Source organism: Scomber japonicus, chromosome 13 (assembly GCF_027409825.1).
Source record: "Scomber japonicus isolate fScoJap1 chromosome 13, fScoJap1.pri, whole genome shotgun sequence".
Classification (NCBI taxonomy): Eukaryota; Metazoa; Chordata; class Actinopteri; order Scombriformes; family Scombridae; genus Scomber; species Scomber japonicus.
In genome coordinates, this window is record NC_070590.1 from 23,910,832 (window position 1) to 23,925,843 (window position 15,012).

At 43.0% G+C, this 15,012-nt stretch overlaps 1 protein-coding gene across 2 annotated transcripts in view; it reads right to left on the reverse strand.

Annotated features, from left to right (window-relative positions):
• ncor1 (nuclear receptor corepressor 1) overlaps nucleotides 1-15,012 on the reverse strand; it is a 58,657-nt gene that overhangs the window by 6,469 nt on the left and 37,176 nt on the right. For both annotated transcript variants that reach the window (XM_053331019.1, XM_053331020.1), the window contains 19 exons: nucleotides 13,545-13,681; nucleotides 13,352-13,451; nucleotides 11,130-11,574; nucleotides 10,900-11,023; nucleotides 10,334-10,511; nucleotides 9,474-9,641; nucleotides 5,997-6,163; nucleotides 5,638-5,760; nucleotides 5,316-5,430; nucleotides 4,251-4,336; nucleotides 3,959-4,127; nucleotides 3,741-3,866; nucleotides 3,562-3,645; nucleotides 3,223-3,473; nucleotides 2,743-3,052; nucleotides 2,353-2,577; nucleotides 1,939-2,139; nucleotides 1,360-1,509; nucleotides 461-652 (listed from right to left, as the gene is read on the reverse strand). In XM_053331019.1, the coding sequence (XP_053186994.1) occupies nucleotides 461-652; nucleotides 1,360-1,509; nucleotides 1,939-2,139; nucleotides 2,353-2,577; nucleotides 2,743-3,052; nucleotides 3,223-3,473; nucleotides 3,562-3,645; nucleotides 3,741-3,866; nucleotides 3,959-4,127; nucleotides 4,251-4,336; nucleotides 5,316-5,430; nucleotides 5,638-5,760; nucleotides 5,997-6,163; nucleotides 9,474-9,641; nucleotides 10,334-10,511; nucleotides 10,900-11,023; nucleotides 11,130-11,574; nucleotides 13,352-13,451; nucleotides 13,545-13,681 (3,351 nt within the window). The remainder of the gene's footprint in view (nucleotides 1-460; nucleotides 653-1,359; nucleotides 1,510-1,938; nucleotides 2,140-2,352; nucleotides 2,578-2,742; nucleotides 3,053-3,222; nucleotides 3,474-3,561; nucleotides 3,646-3,740; nucleotides 3,867-3,958; nucleotides 4,128-4,250; nucleotides 4,337-5,315; nucleotides 5,431-5,637; nucleotides 5,761-5,996; nucleotides 6,164-9,473; nucleotides 9,642-10,333; nucleotides 10,512-10,899; nucleotides 11,024-11,129; nucleotides 11,575-13,351; nucleotides 13,452-13,544; nucleotides 13,682-15,012) is intronic.

Consider the following 15,012-nt stretch of genomic DNA (forward strand, 5'->3'; position numbering starts at 1 on the left):
CGATTTTTTTCCTGGCACACCACACATACTTACACCCCTTTCAAAATGACCCTGTCTGAGAGGGGTGTAAGTATGTGCCCTTAGTTGTGGTCGATCTGAAAGCGTCAGCACACATCATCTGTCCGGGATACACAGACATCCTTCATTATTTATGATGTTGTAACTGATGTTTTACTTCTAACTATGTAACCAACTGCTTAAAAGACTCACATAAAAGGAGAGAGCATGATAGAGAGAGTGAGAGTAGGTAGGCATAAAAGAGTGAGCAAGAGGGAGTTATTTTAGGTTATGTCTTGGCAGTGATTTGTATGGAACCACAGTTAACAGCAGTCTTATAAGAACTGGTAAACGTTTTCTAAATAGAATGGATCAACATGGATTTCCCATAATAGAGGGACATGAATTTCTGTTGAGATTTTCACAACTATACTGAGCTTAAAGCGGCAATGAAACAACTCACCGCTACGCATGTATTCGTTGCTTCGCTCCCGGTCCCGCTCTCGTTCCCGAATTTCCCGGTCCCGCTCTCGTTCCCTCTCCCGCTGCTCCCTTTCCTTCTCTCTCTCCTTCTCCTGCTGCTCCCGGTGCTGCTCCCTCTCCCGCTCCCTCTCTGCACTGGCGGCGGCGGCAGCGGCAAGGTGGGCTTGGTGACCTGAAGACAACAATGACAGACAGACATCACACACAGAGGGTTTTTACACACACTACTCGCAAGGTTTTGACAGAATGGATCAGCTTCCTTTAGTCTGAGCCAAAGAGTGTTGCTGACAAGTTGTGTATCTGTCACAGCAGGAAGATGGTAATCTTCTGTCTCAGGAATATTACCATATTTACCAGTTATTTACCATAACTAGAGTGAAATATAAATATAAATTTAAGGGTTAATTCAGTGAATTTGAGTCAACATACTGTGTTGACTTTAGATACTGTGACAAATTTGTACTATGATGAGTTACAAGCTATTACAGAGTTTTAACTACTGATGAAATGTTAAACTGTTAACAGGTACACAGGCTGTAAACAAACCCCTTCACATTTCACTCCAAAAAATGTTGTGCCCCATAAAATGATCTTTTATAGGAGCACAATTTCTTTAGGAGAAAACAGAAAAATCACCTCGTTGCTGTGCAACAGTCAGACGGTTTAGGGGGAAATCCTTCCCTTGATGTTTTCAGACTGAGGCTCAGTAAGACTCAACTTGATCTGTGACTGGACAGGCAGATTTGACCTTTGACACCTCAGGCCAGTGCAGGGCTGCACTCTTACAGAGGTGTGAGGGAACACGGAGATCGTGGCAAGGAAGATAAGGGAACACTAGGTGTAGGAATGGGGGAAGGGAGGGTGGGGGGGGGTCCTCACCTGGCGATATGGAGGTTGGGTTGAAAGCCCTAGGAGGGAAAGGGGGCTGAGCTCCAGGGAGGTAGGCGATGCGTTCCAAAGTGGGAGTACCTGTTCCCCCAGGGTGAGGCAACAGGATAGTTGGAGGCATCTGGGCTAGATCAATTATCCCTTTTACAGACAGAAGCAAAGGGCCAACGGTGAACAACAAGAACCGATCCATCAATTTCTGAATGTATGAACACCGTATACACTTGAACCCATCACCTTCATCTGTTAGTGCTTCCAAATACAGATTGATCAGTAAGGAGGGCTGCAAAAAGGAGTGGAATAGTGGTCAACTTGTAAGAGGCAACCACTCAGCAAATGGATGATTTGAATGCCCAATTGATAAATTTGAATAGTAGCCGAATTAATTGCAGCCCCAATGTAAAGAGCAAATCAGCAGAATTTATCTAGGTCATTTGCTTCTGGGCGTCTGGAAAAGGTAGCCACTACTTCACAAGCACACAGTCTGCATACTACAACCCCTACCGCCCATGGCCTCTCCCCCTGCCAGTTGTTGCAGGTGAAAGAGGATCAGCTGGTGGAGGGCCATACCTCGAGCTCCGGCTGCATAAGGGATGGCGACTGGCTGTTCCCGTGGTGACATGCCTCGGGCCATGTCAGGCCTCGGGATGACTTGCATTTGCTGGGAAGTGATATAATCGTTGAGGATAGTCTGCCGCGTGTTCTCCATGGTGTACAGCTGGTATGTGTTGTGGTAGCCAGTTGGGGACGGCTGCCTGGGGAACATGAACGCTGCAACAGGGGAAACAGGAGGAGAAAAAAAACAAAACAAAACAAAAAGGAATGAACAGAAGGCTCATAGATACTGATCACCACTACTGACGTCAATAGCTGAAAAAGATCCTGGACATGTAGTGCCTATGAATTAGAAAGCCTGAGTCGCTTCCGTCAGAATCAAGGCTATTATTGTTCCGTTATGATGGAAAAAGTGCGAAGACACTGTACCAGGATCTAGCACTCTGTGGAAGGCCAAGGTGGGGTCCAGATGTGGAGGCAGGTGGGCTCGGTACACTTCTCCGGGAACGACAGGCCGGTGGTGGGGGTCGAAGGGGCTGTGAGAGGCAACGGGGTCACCTCCAGACACCGGGGACTTGGCTGGGACGTTGTCCCTCTGTGTTGGTGTCATGGCACTCTTCCTTTCATGCGCCGCAGATTTTGAGCTCATACCACCTTTATAGGAGAGAGGAACACACAAGGCTCGTCTGATTAGTTAATGCTTCATTCAACAAGAACTTAAATCATCTCATCTCATTGTTGTATTTATAGCGTTACAGAAGTAATGAACAGCTGAGAACCTGAAGATCAACAGGTTCTGAATAAAATGATGGAATATACCTTCCTGACCACGTCCCAGCATGGGTGATCCCCTGGACACAGGATTAGTGCTATAGTTAACAGGGGTCCTGCGGGCATTGGCGTCCTCATACATGCCCGGGCTAAGCTGGGATTTGTTGGCCTCCTGGTGCGTGGAGCGCAGGACAGAGGTGGTGGAGTTGACCACTGACGTGTGGCGCACCGCCTTGCTCTCCTCGTATTTGGCTCGTTCCATGGCCTCAAGCTGGGGTATGCTGTGGGGAATCTTGTTAGGACTGGTGATCAGGGACTTGACATTGTGCTTGATGGTCGACTGGTTCAGAGGGTGAATCTGTTGAACGGAGGGAACGATTAGGATTCAGTCATCAATTTGTCACTTATACCATTGGTTACTTTAAGTACATTTGTTGATTTTGCATATTCAATACCAAACGGTTCATGGTAAAACAAATCTCCAATATAAAACCAAATAATATGGCAATTTGTTCACTGAACTCTTACCTGAGATATGGAGCCCTCCATCCCCCTTCTGTCTGTAAGGTCAGGGGTCTTGCACATGTCCTGTCCAGACTGGTCTTGTCGGGGTATTTCATGAATGGAGCGTCCCATCTCTTTGATAGTATTGATTCCCTCATAAGGCTTTCCCTTGCCAATACCCCCTTCGAAGGAGCGGATCGGTGGGCTCTCTCGCTTTATCTGTTTTCCATATTTCATGGACTCTTCATAGCTCTCTCCAGCGGTTCTAGGTGTTCCTGGAAAGATTTGAGAGGAATTTCAGTTTGTCTTATTGTTCAATTCCAGCAGTGAGTGACTGACTTAAAGAAAAGAGATGAGCTTTACCTTGCATAATGGATCCAGACATCAATGGCCTTTCCTTAGAATCCCCATGGAGTCCTTCTCTGGGCAAGGCTCTGCTAATCAGCCCTGAGAGACAAACGAGTATCATCACTATCCTGATACAGAACAAACAAACCAGGACACATAATACATACTCATTGACACAGAAGCACACGCAGTACCCTCATATGGAGCTCCTTCCCTCCCTGGGTGTCCCCTGCCCATAGGTCCCTCCATCATGTCGTAATTGCGTTTCAGCTCATGACCAGTTCTGGGGCTGCGGGTGTTTTCCCTGGGGTTCTTGATAGCTGTTGGAACACATACATTCGTAATCAGGTTGGTGTTCTTGGTGAAGAAATACACAACTGTTATTTGGTGTGTTGATAATTAAAGCACTTACCTTCATAGGAGACGATGTGTCCACGCTTGCCCTCGTAGATAACATGACCTTTAGCCATCTGTTCTCCTCTGGCCTTGTCTGGGCTGTTCAAGTCCTCTGTGGCCAGCTTGGTGATTGTGCCCTTCAGGAGATCAGCAGCAATGCTAGACTGGGCCAGGGCCGGTGTGCCCTATATTAGAAAAGAGTACAAATATAATGTAACGAGAAAAGCAAACACGCATCATCCAAAATATATGACCTATGTGTTTGTTATTTATCCATTTGCTGCTTCTGTAATTCTATGATTTATTACCTGAGTGATTGATCCTCTGAAAGTCAGACCCTCGCCCACCTTCCCTGGGTTGCCTCTGCCGTCCTGTATGGATGGAACTGCAGCTCCTGGAGGCAGTCACAGAAAGAGGAAAAGAAAGAGTTTACTCATGTAATGTTAGTTACATCTAGTGGTGCTGAACCAAAAGTGTGACACAGCTTCCTACTGCTTGACTGATCGTAGTACAGCGTGATCTTCCCAGCAAAATATATACATATAGACATATAGTACCATATATTTTTGTAAGCAACTGTATTGACAGGAGTTAGTTTCATTCAGATAATTAAAGTGACCTGTACAACCAGTTCTCACATGAGATACCCTTGTGCTTTATCTGCAGGACCACCACCGTATGAGACAGAAGTTTGCAAATGGTGTGGTATGTTGTGATAAGAACCTTTGATCAGCGACCAGAAAGAGACTGTATAAAAGTTCAGCCATTTCTGTGTCATACGGAGCAGAAATAGCTTTTTAGCTACACTAGTGCCTCACTTCCTGTCAGTTCTAGAGTAACATAACAGAGTTGTGCTTCAAAGACCCAAAGGATATTTTAATTTTCGATTTTCTTTTGTAGTCAATATATCCTTGAACAATCTCCTTTGACGTAATAACATATTATGCAACTAATAGCAAAAACACAGATTCACAAATGTGATATCAGATTAAAAGGTTATTCTAATCGTTGTTCTCCCTTTCTTTACAGTTAATAGATTACATTTACTCTTAAGTCATCACAACTGGAAAAAAGCATGCAGCAGGTTTTATGTATACCATTAGTGACTCAACTATTTTCTAATTTGTTTGAACATGGTTGAAATATCCATTAAACAATAAAAGCTAGCTATTGATGAATGTTATGATGTAGACTGAGATCTTTATGGCCTTGAGAGGTGTCATTAAACTAGGTAGGGCTGGTACTTGTCTACATACAGGTATAATCTTGTTATTATGTCAGGTTTGATTTTATGTGACTGTTGTCGTGCCTGCCTGAACTTCATGCTGACAATTTAGAGTGTCACTGTGACTGTTGACTGGCTGCTGTCCTACCAGGCTTGTTGGGATCCTGTTGCCGTGGGAGACCCAGAGAGATGGAGCCCACCGTGCTCTTAGTCCCATCTGGCCCATAGACAGCGTGGGACGGCAGGTATGTGCCAGGAGTTCCCTGAAAAAGCAGGAGCAAAGAACACATTTATGGGTCAGGTCACTGTGGTTATAAAAACATGGGAATCAGTGTCAAATTATGTATAGAATCTTTTATGTGTTACAGTAAATCATTTACAATGATGTGATAACAGGTAATGAACATATAAAAAAGTATTTAATTCACAGACTAATAAACCTTTTACAATGCCCTTGGGACCAAAGATACCTTGGTAGTAGTAATCAAGCCAACTGAGTCAACCCATTCAATGTTTCTATGACGGATGGCTGTTGAAATCTGGGTTGCACCACTCCACACTATCACGTTGCTACAACTCTTTGGGTCACTTATCTGAGAGTATGACAAGGGATGGCAAATAATAACTTAACTGCATAACCATATAAATGTTTAAAATTGCATTACCTTTGATAATTGGGTAAAAGTTCACATGAAACTGATTTTTTTTTTTTAATGCTTTTGTTTTGTTGTGTTCTGGTATGAATGGCAGGTGTGGGGAAAGGTAAATGGACAGTTTTCTTGCTGTCTCCACTAGCTGAGCATTCCTATGTATCCCTCTGGTGTCTTACCTGGGAGATGGAGCCTCCTTGAATGAAGGAGGGCTTGTCTGTGGGCTTGGTGGTTGGAATGAGTGGAGGAGGAGAGGGAATGTTGGGAGGTCGACTGGGTCTGCTGAAAGTCACGCGGACTCCATCTGGCATACCCTGGACCAGCTGATTGGGGGAAGGGTGGAGGACTGGTGGGAATATGAAAAAGAAAAAAAGAAACAATAGACACCACTGATTATTAAACAACATTTGGACATCAAGCACCTATCTGAACAGCAAAGCATTACTTTCCTCCCCCCAAAAATCACCAAATGACTAATATCAGCAGCTCACACAGTAACTTAAACCTGTCATATAAATGTCTTCAGCCTGCCAGACATCACAATACCAACCCACCCAACATTAAAGGTTCCATTAAGCTCCATTTCCCAGCAAAGACAGCATGATAAAATATTCAGCTCAGACTCCATTGAGTGGTGAAGTAAGCGTTGAAGACCTCAGTTAATAGCCTGTCCTGAGCCTGAGATAACTTTGGCCAATGTCTGCAGCCTGCTTTACTGTCTCCTGGGAAAGCTGAGTAGACAAATGGATCATCGCGCACACACATGCACACACACGCACACGCACACACACACACACACACACACAGCCCGGGAGTAACCTGCAGGGAGCGCGCCTCATGCTCTGCACTCTACAAAATCAAAAATGCAAATGGATGTGTGAGAGTTCCTCCAGCGGGCACGGACGTCATCATCCTGCTGGCTCATACAGGGACAGATAAGAAAACAAGCCACTCGATGACGAATTTATAAATCCCAGTTGCAGGGAGACTGTGTGTCAAACATTAACATTCATGCTGCAGCTCGCCTTCAGGGACAACATGCTAACTCGTTAGGACATTTGAAATATGTTTACCCAACACGTCAAACAGAAAAAAGAAAAAAGAAAAAGGATTGCTCTCAAACTTTGGTCAAAATGTTATTTCCCAACCAACAACAACAACAGCAATGAACTCTTGAGGGGAAAGGAGGAAAAAAATAAAATGTTCTCTTTTACTGCTTTCTTCTGAAGTTAATTCTCTAAATGTATTGCGTTTAGATTCTTGAGACAATAAAATCAGAACAGCTCAAAATCGGAACAGGTTAATAATTTTGCTTCTACGTCTGTGTCCCACACAAACTCAGTGTGTGAATGTGGTGTGAAACTGAATGGTGTTGGATGTACTGAAGAGGTAAAACTAAGCCCAGCTTGTTTCACAGTCATGTCCAACTTAAATTTAATGATTGAAATATTCATAATTCATAATAACTACCTACAGAGGATGTTTGGACTCGAAATGTAACAGATTTAACCAATACAATAATGTCAACTGTTTTAGTTCAGTGTGTGGCAGTGTATTATTCATTCTTCAAACAACAACAAAACACATTATCTATATTAAAACACATATATTTCTGTTGGTTTTACTAATTTTGTCATTGTCACAGCTCCACATTCATTCACTCCATTCTGTGTGAAATTAAGTTTTATCATGCAGCTCTATATTTTTTATTTCATGCTATTTTCGTATTTCATATGAGCTTTATTTTATCTCCTTTAAATACAGTTTGTCTATTATTGCCTTTTTCCTACACTGAAATGGTTTTTACTCAAATTGTTTTTATTTGTTCTCTTTTAAAATGTAATTATTTTCTGATTTGTGAGCACTTTAAAACTGGAATTTTGAAAAGTGCTCTAGAAATAAAGTTTATTATAATTATATTCATGGTTTCTTTTAATATACTGTGATCTAAATAAATTAAGTTAGATTTTGTTATGAATTTATGGTTTTATGCATTTAATTTAAGCAGCAGCCTTCACTTTGGTGCCAGACCTCTCTCCATTCATCTGCGCCAACTGCAGAAGAGACTGCTAAATTCTGCTGCTGCAACAAAAACTGACAACCCTTCAGGCGCAATTCATAGTCAGCATTGATGGACGGATGCCTGCTACTATTGTTTTAACAAATAAAAAACTTGTTTTTTTTTTATCCTGCACCCACGTCATTGAGCCGTGATTCAAGGCGCCACTTTCACACACTTACGTACTTATCACAACAACCTGATTTGAAAAGTGAACAACTTCCTCAAATAAACACAACAAAAGAAGAAGGTAGCAACTATTGACAGGCAGCCTCTTTTAGGTACAAGAAAAAATGCAGTACAAGAGCCAAGCTGTGTGCTACTGGTGGACAAACCAAAAATATCTGACTCATGCATTGACGTACTCACTGCAGTTATAAAATCACCAAGCTACTCTCTCATATGTGATTATACCAGAGAGCGCTGGCTCATACTCGTTTGACCTCTACTGTACTGGTACACGTGTACAAGCGCACAGTCCATTCCCCTCACGCAGGGATCCAGACTTTTGTCGTGCCCAAAAAGCTCTACAACAATTCTCCTCCCTCCTCCAACTAGTGCTGGGCGGTATATCGATCATCTGGTATACTGATTTTAATTTCCTGTACCGTATGAAATTTTCATTTACTGCCATACTGATGCAAATAATTGCCGTAACTCTTCAATAAGCAGCAAAAATATAGAATCACCATCAAGAGCAGTGGGGTCGTGACAGGCAATGTAACCTTCTTATGACTACATAACACAACAGAAGTGAACACAGGAACTAGCTGCATGTAGCAGCATTATGGCTAAATGCACAGAGAACTACATCTGAGGCAGTTTGCACGCTGTTGAGTCTAGCAACAGGTCCCATAAGGGAGAAAAAAAAACTTCACTCTTCAGGAGAGCAGGAACACCGGCAGGTACTCTTGAGGTAACGTTACTGTACATCGTTTTACCTGATGGTCCTTTTTCTTTCAGTGAAATTTCTTATGATGGTCCTCATAACAGTCCACAAGAAAATCAATTTTTTCCCTATAGCCTAACCATGGTGGAAGTCAGCCTCATACATGTGCAGATGAAGATATGTGGGTTCAATGTGAATATGTGGTTCAATTACCCAGACAACTGGGTAGACATGGCAGTTAGCCATAATGCTGCTCAGAAACAAAGTTTTGAGGCAATTTATGTTAACTCTATGTACTCCTGACAGTAGAATAAGCCACTATAAGCCTACATGAAGGCCCAGTCATGCAAAAAACAAACAAACAAAAACAAACATGGTATATCATAAAAACTGCTTGAATCTTAAAAATCACTGTACTAGCTCCAACTTTTACTTCAAATGACGATAACAAGCACTTGTATGTAGAGATATAAAAATAGGCCATTATAATAGCATATATAGGATACTAAAGCTAAGTACTCTGCATTGAAATCAAACTATATTGCCAGCAGAGTCAGAAAAGTTCCTCCACTGTCAAAAAGCAAGACTCCTTTGGAATCTGGCGAGGCCAATTTGTATCAGCAAAGGAAGGGAGGATGATGATGGGGAAGTCTGGGACAGAGCAGACAAGAGGGGGGAGGAGGAGTAGGTGAAGATGTGTGCTTTTACCTGGCGGCACACTGTAGCGGGATGCATTGGGGCCGTTGGGGTCAGACGGGGGTAAGGCCTTGCTCAGATCCCTGGGGGAGAGTCTGTAGGGAGAGCCTGGCCGACCAGAGAGGGTCTCCTGGTCCAGAGCCAACATCATGTCATAAGGCATGTAGGGTAAGGGCTTACCTGCAGTACACAGGCATAAGGACAAAGGGAAGACAACCACTATTAAAACAAGGACTCAATGCCAGTGAGCATTGAGCTGACCTAGAGTGGACGGGCCTGTGCACCTAACACAGCCACCTGGACACACACCCACTGGAAATCCTGTGTAATAAATATCTTGGTGTCAAAGCTCAGCAGTTTACTGACAGTGGCTTGACTTTTCACAGCACACAGACTAACGGGTGCTAAAAGCTTTGCAAAATAAAAAAATAAAATAAATAAAACAAAACACCAAGCCATAATACAGCTTGACTTAACTGCTCTCCCTTCTGAAGTTCAGTGGCTGAACTTCACTTGACTGCCCAGAAGCAGCAAGTGTACTTCTGTGACACAAGTCATACAACTTCAAAAAAAAAGTACCGCAATCCTCTTTTTCACCCCAAAACCACATCAAGGCAGGCTTCAGCTCAGTGTTTTCATCATATGTAAAGAGGGTCAGCTAACTTCTTTGTCTTGGCTCAAGCTGAAGTACATTATGACAGTCGGGATCACCCTCAAACGTTTCCTTAAAAAAAAAAAAAAAAAAGGAGCCTAAAAACTGCATTAGCTATAAATAGTCCACTGCTAGCAGCGTTGGGGAACAAGGTTGACGGAGAGATGAACAGGAGGAAGGGGAGACTAAAACAGAACAAGGATTGTTTTTGTTCTCTTACCATCTCTGTCTAGTATGGTAGGGCTGCAGGTGTTGAATGGGGGTCTGCGCTCCAAGTCTCCCTGATCCTGTCTCTGCTTCTCCTCTTGATGTGCCGACTCGTGCACCGCTTTGATTTGGTGCTGCAACATGGCGAAGCCACTGATGGGCACACCACCAGGGCCATAAGGACCAGACACCTAGAGGAGTGGAGGAGGGAAAATGACCAGATGAGTTGGGATATTTATCTAAAATGTATTTCCCAGCATATCTTTCAATGTTTACTTTAGAAGGATAAAAGACAACATAAAAGAAAGACTATACATCTTACACTTCAATAAAGACCTTGGGAGATAGACTATCCAGATTTACAGATCACAAAACAGGAAACACTATCAGCACAGGACAAGATGGAACTGATGGGTAAGTAGTACATACTGCTTAAAAGCTGATGGTGCTGGTCTATAGTTTCAAATCTCAACATTACATTGCTGATAATGACTGAGGTGGGAAATGTGTGGGCATGCTTTCAACCTGCTGCCTGCCTCTGTGCCAGTCTACATTAATCAACCTGAAACTGTGACTAACCATGGGTGGGATGGCAGCTGCCCGACTCTGCAGCTGTTGGATGTTGAGTTGGGCTTGCTTGGGTGAGGACACCAATACCGAGCCTGGAGGATTCAGCAGTGAAGGCTTATCCATGGAGAATATTCTGCAGAGGCAAGAGGCAACACCAGTCATGAACACTTACGTCTTGTACTTATATATATGTAGAATCAAAATGAGAGCATGAATACAGCGCTAATGGAAAAACGCACCTCTGCCTTTCAGGCTCTGCTTCCACATCCTCGTCAGCACTGCAGGTGGCGCTGGAGTCATTATCTGAGTGGAGCTCCCTGTGCCTCTCGCCGTGATCTCCCTTTTCTCCTTTCTCCTTGATCTCGGGCTCCATCTTGACCTGAACCTCTCCGGTCTTCATGTCCACATCCTGAGGTTCGGTTTTGGGATGCAGTGAGCCCATGTAGGACATCCTGGCCCTTTCCTCCTGAGATCCACTCTCACTCTCTGGGCTTTTCTCTTGCTTGACGCAGAGTTGTTCATAGGAGGGCTCCAGGGCTTTTCCGTTGCTGGCCTGACCTTTGTCCTGGTCTGAGAAATGAGCATCTCCTGCGGCGCTGTCTGCCCTCTTGGAGTCGCCGGACTTTAAGGAGTCAGCCTGAGAGGGAGAGGGGGCACTCTCTGTGTCAGAGCTATTGTCACCACCTGAGGAAGCACGAAAAACACCTATTATAAGTCAAGTAATACAATAAATGCATGAAACCTAAAAATAAATCTGCATACATACTTCTGCAGAAAAACCTTATATGAATGTGTTTGTAAATTAATGAATAACCACAGAGATCACTAAAACTAGAAACATGGCCACCATCAAGAAGCACACACTATATTAACATTGCAGTTGGAATACAGACCAGGACATCAACAATCTTTGAGATAAATTCATACTTTATCATCTCCAGAATACAGGTGAGTCAAGCAGAAATTTGACATGAGTACAGTTAACTGATAAAGTTGCCACCAAATTATGCCTCACACATTCCTGTCCTAGAAATCCCTCTAGAATGTAATCATTGTCACGTTTTCATTTGGCACGCACGTAATGGTGAATTCCTACTGTATCTAATCTATGACCATTTTTTGTTTATTTAATTATCTTGCTTTATACTTTTAAGGTTTGCTTACGCTAAGACCAAGACCTCCGAGATAGAGCAAAACAGCTTTTCAAGATAAAAGCTAATCATGTGTTCCTTTTACACTAGACTGTAATACTTCACATGCCACACACATGCACTTAACAAACTGCAGTTTATAAGTAATGAGATAACATTTACTCAGATAAAAAAAAAAAAAAAATTAAACTGCGTATTTAAACTGCCTGTACGCCTCCGTTGGTTTGCATATGGTCTAGTGCTGCAGCGGTTGTCATGGTGATGAGAGTCCAGATGCTATATCTATGCAAAAACAATCTGCAGATGCATTTAAATGTATCAAACCAAAATCAGCAGTGGCATTACTAAACATCAAGGTGTTTGTGAACACACACTAACAGAGCTGCACTTAATGCCTCCTCTGTTGTTAGGTCTACTGTAGCTTGTGTACGATGTGAGATCCACAGGTTGCAGGTCACCAAGGTCTCTAAAGAGCAGTTTGGGTTTCCATGAGACAGAGAGAAAGTCAAATAAACATGACAGAAAGCCTTGTGACCTCCCACTGTTGCCACTGCTATCATAAGACCTGGAGGTTTTTTGAATGATATACAACTTTACCGAGCCAGGCGATTTTAAGACAAATCGAATTGTTGTGAGCTGATTTTATAAGCTGGTGCTTTTCAAAACTAATCATACAACATTCATAATAATCCATCTCTGTACGTAACATGCTATCTTTTTCACAGTTGGATTAACAGATAAGGGCTTCTGGAGAGGAGGGCGGAGGGGTAGACAGGCGGGCAGGCGGGCTGGATCAAACAAGTGGACCAGCACTTTGTGTTCAAAGAGCAGGCTTTCTTGAGTCTTCAAAGCCAAGAACTGTTATGCAACAGGCGCCCATGTAGTCAGAATTAGTTCATATCTTTTATCTCTTCCTCTCTCGCATTCTCTTCTTTTCATTTGATCCTTTTATTTTTTCTTTCCTCTCGTTAAAAAAAAAAAACTACAGCCAGATGAGAGCGAGCACACTGCCATCAACTCAAAGAAAACCTTACATGACAATTCAGAGGGCATCTTAGTCTTCCCTGCTTTGCACTTGTACTTGTATCACTTTATTCTCCCTCTCCTTGACCTCTTTACTTAACGCTTGGTAATGAAGCTCCGCAGGCAAGGGCAGAAAAAGGATAGAAAACCAGCTCGCTGCGTATCCTTCACCCAAATTGCTTCGTTACCTGTGCCTCAGATAAACAAGACGAAGACTCCCAAAAAAATAAGTGTGTCTGTGTGTTTTAACGGTGAACACATGCCACCTATCGTCCCATTTCTCTGACCTTCACTGTCATCTGCGTTGTCGTCGTCGTCGTCGTCATCAGGTGATGCTGTGGCTAGACCTTCACCTTGAGACCTATCAGCACGAGCCCGCCGTGTGTCCTGGGAATCAGAGAGAAGAAGAAGTGGCATCTCGCAGTCATGAATTATAATAACGACTGATAAGAGAGAGGAGGATGACGACGACCGGCTTACCTGCTTATGCTGCTGGAGCAGGTTGTCCAGGTTGTGGCGTCTCTTGTAATTGAAATAGAAGTTCTTGCACTGCGCCTCGCTTTTGGTGCCCACCATTTTGGCGATGGCCGTCCAGTTTCGCCCGTGCTCGACTAGCCCTGGTGCGGGACAAAGAGAGGGAGAATTAATTTATGATTCGTGCTGAATAAGGCTGAAATCATTTGTCATAGCTGATAATATAAATTGAGGCTACACTAAACTACTCAAGACTATTTAAAAGGATTTCATCCACTGTATTTAAATGGGATTCGGTGAAGGTATCTAGAAGGAAAAGATGAGCGGTATGGCCACGCTGTAAAAACCCTAGTTTGACAAGATGGTGCTTTGACATTATATTCTTCTTTTATTTCCAATTATTGTTTCATGCTGTATCAGAGCCATAACTATAACTGAAGATGATCTCTATGAATTCTTCATGGTCTCTGCAAAGAATCAAAAGCTGCTGCAGTTGTCATAAGTACTGAGGGCACACTTTCTGGTATTACTGCAAATAGATACACTATACTCCTGGAGTCGATGCGGTTTGGTTTGTGGTCTTCCCCTATCCTGATCAACACTGAGCCGAAACATGCAATCAGCTTTGATCGTCTCAAAAACACTTTGAAAAGAACTCTACCGTGCAGCAGTGAGCTTGGAAGACCGCCATTTACCTTTGACATTAGGGCGTCTTTTCTCTAAGTCCTATAACCCTTGTGACCCCACCCTCCCCTCCCCCTTTCCCTCCCTCCCAGCCTCACTGAGATGACGGATACTGGCAGCTTGACAAATCTCTGCAGAGCTAAACACAAAGCACCATTACTGCTCCAGTTAAATAAAGGGAATGAGGGCATTAGGGCTGCTTAGACTCTTATTTAGAGACGATGAAACCTGCAGACGATTCAACAGTGTCAGGTGGGGCGGTCTTATGTATCTGGTGACATATAGTAGACAACTAAATACAGCATATGCTAAACCTTCACAGGCATACACACAGGTTAAGTTGCTTACACTCTCAGATCTCCATGTTGTCTCATTTGTATTGACAACTTGAGCAACTTCATCTAGCATCTTGACTTTAAAGGCTCATGCACAACTTCAGTTTCTTGTAGGCAGGTGCACAGGAGGAATGTCTTCTACTTATTATATTATATTATTAAAAATATATTTTGTTAAATCAGTAAAAACCTGATGAAGATCTAACGACAAAAACATTGTATTTTTCATTTAGTTTGTTGCAAGCAAATGGCCAGTGAGCGGAAATTCTATTTTCTCCAACTTTAACTAGCAGCCATGAAAATGCACATAAACGTTCTCGCATGTTGCACTCACTGTCAGCAGGAACCTTCAAAGAACCTTCACTGTTTTAATAGCGTTCCCAAATGTTTCATAGTGCTGCACACCACACATTCATTTAGCAATACTTATCATTGTGCCACCTTCACCTTCACCT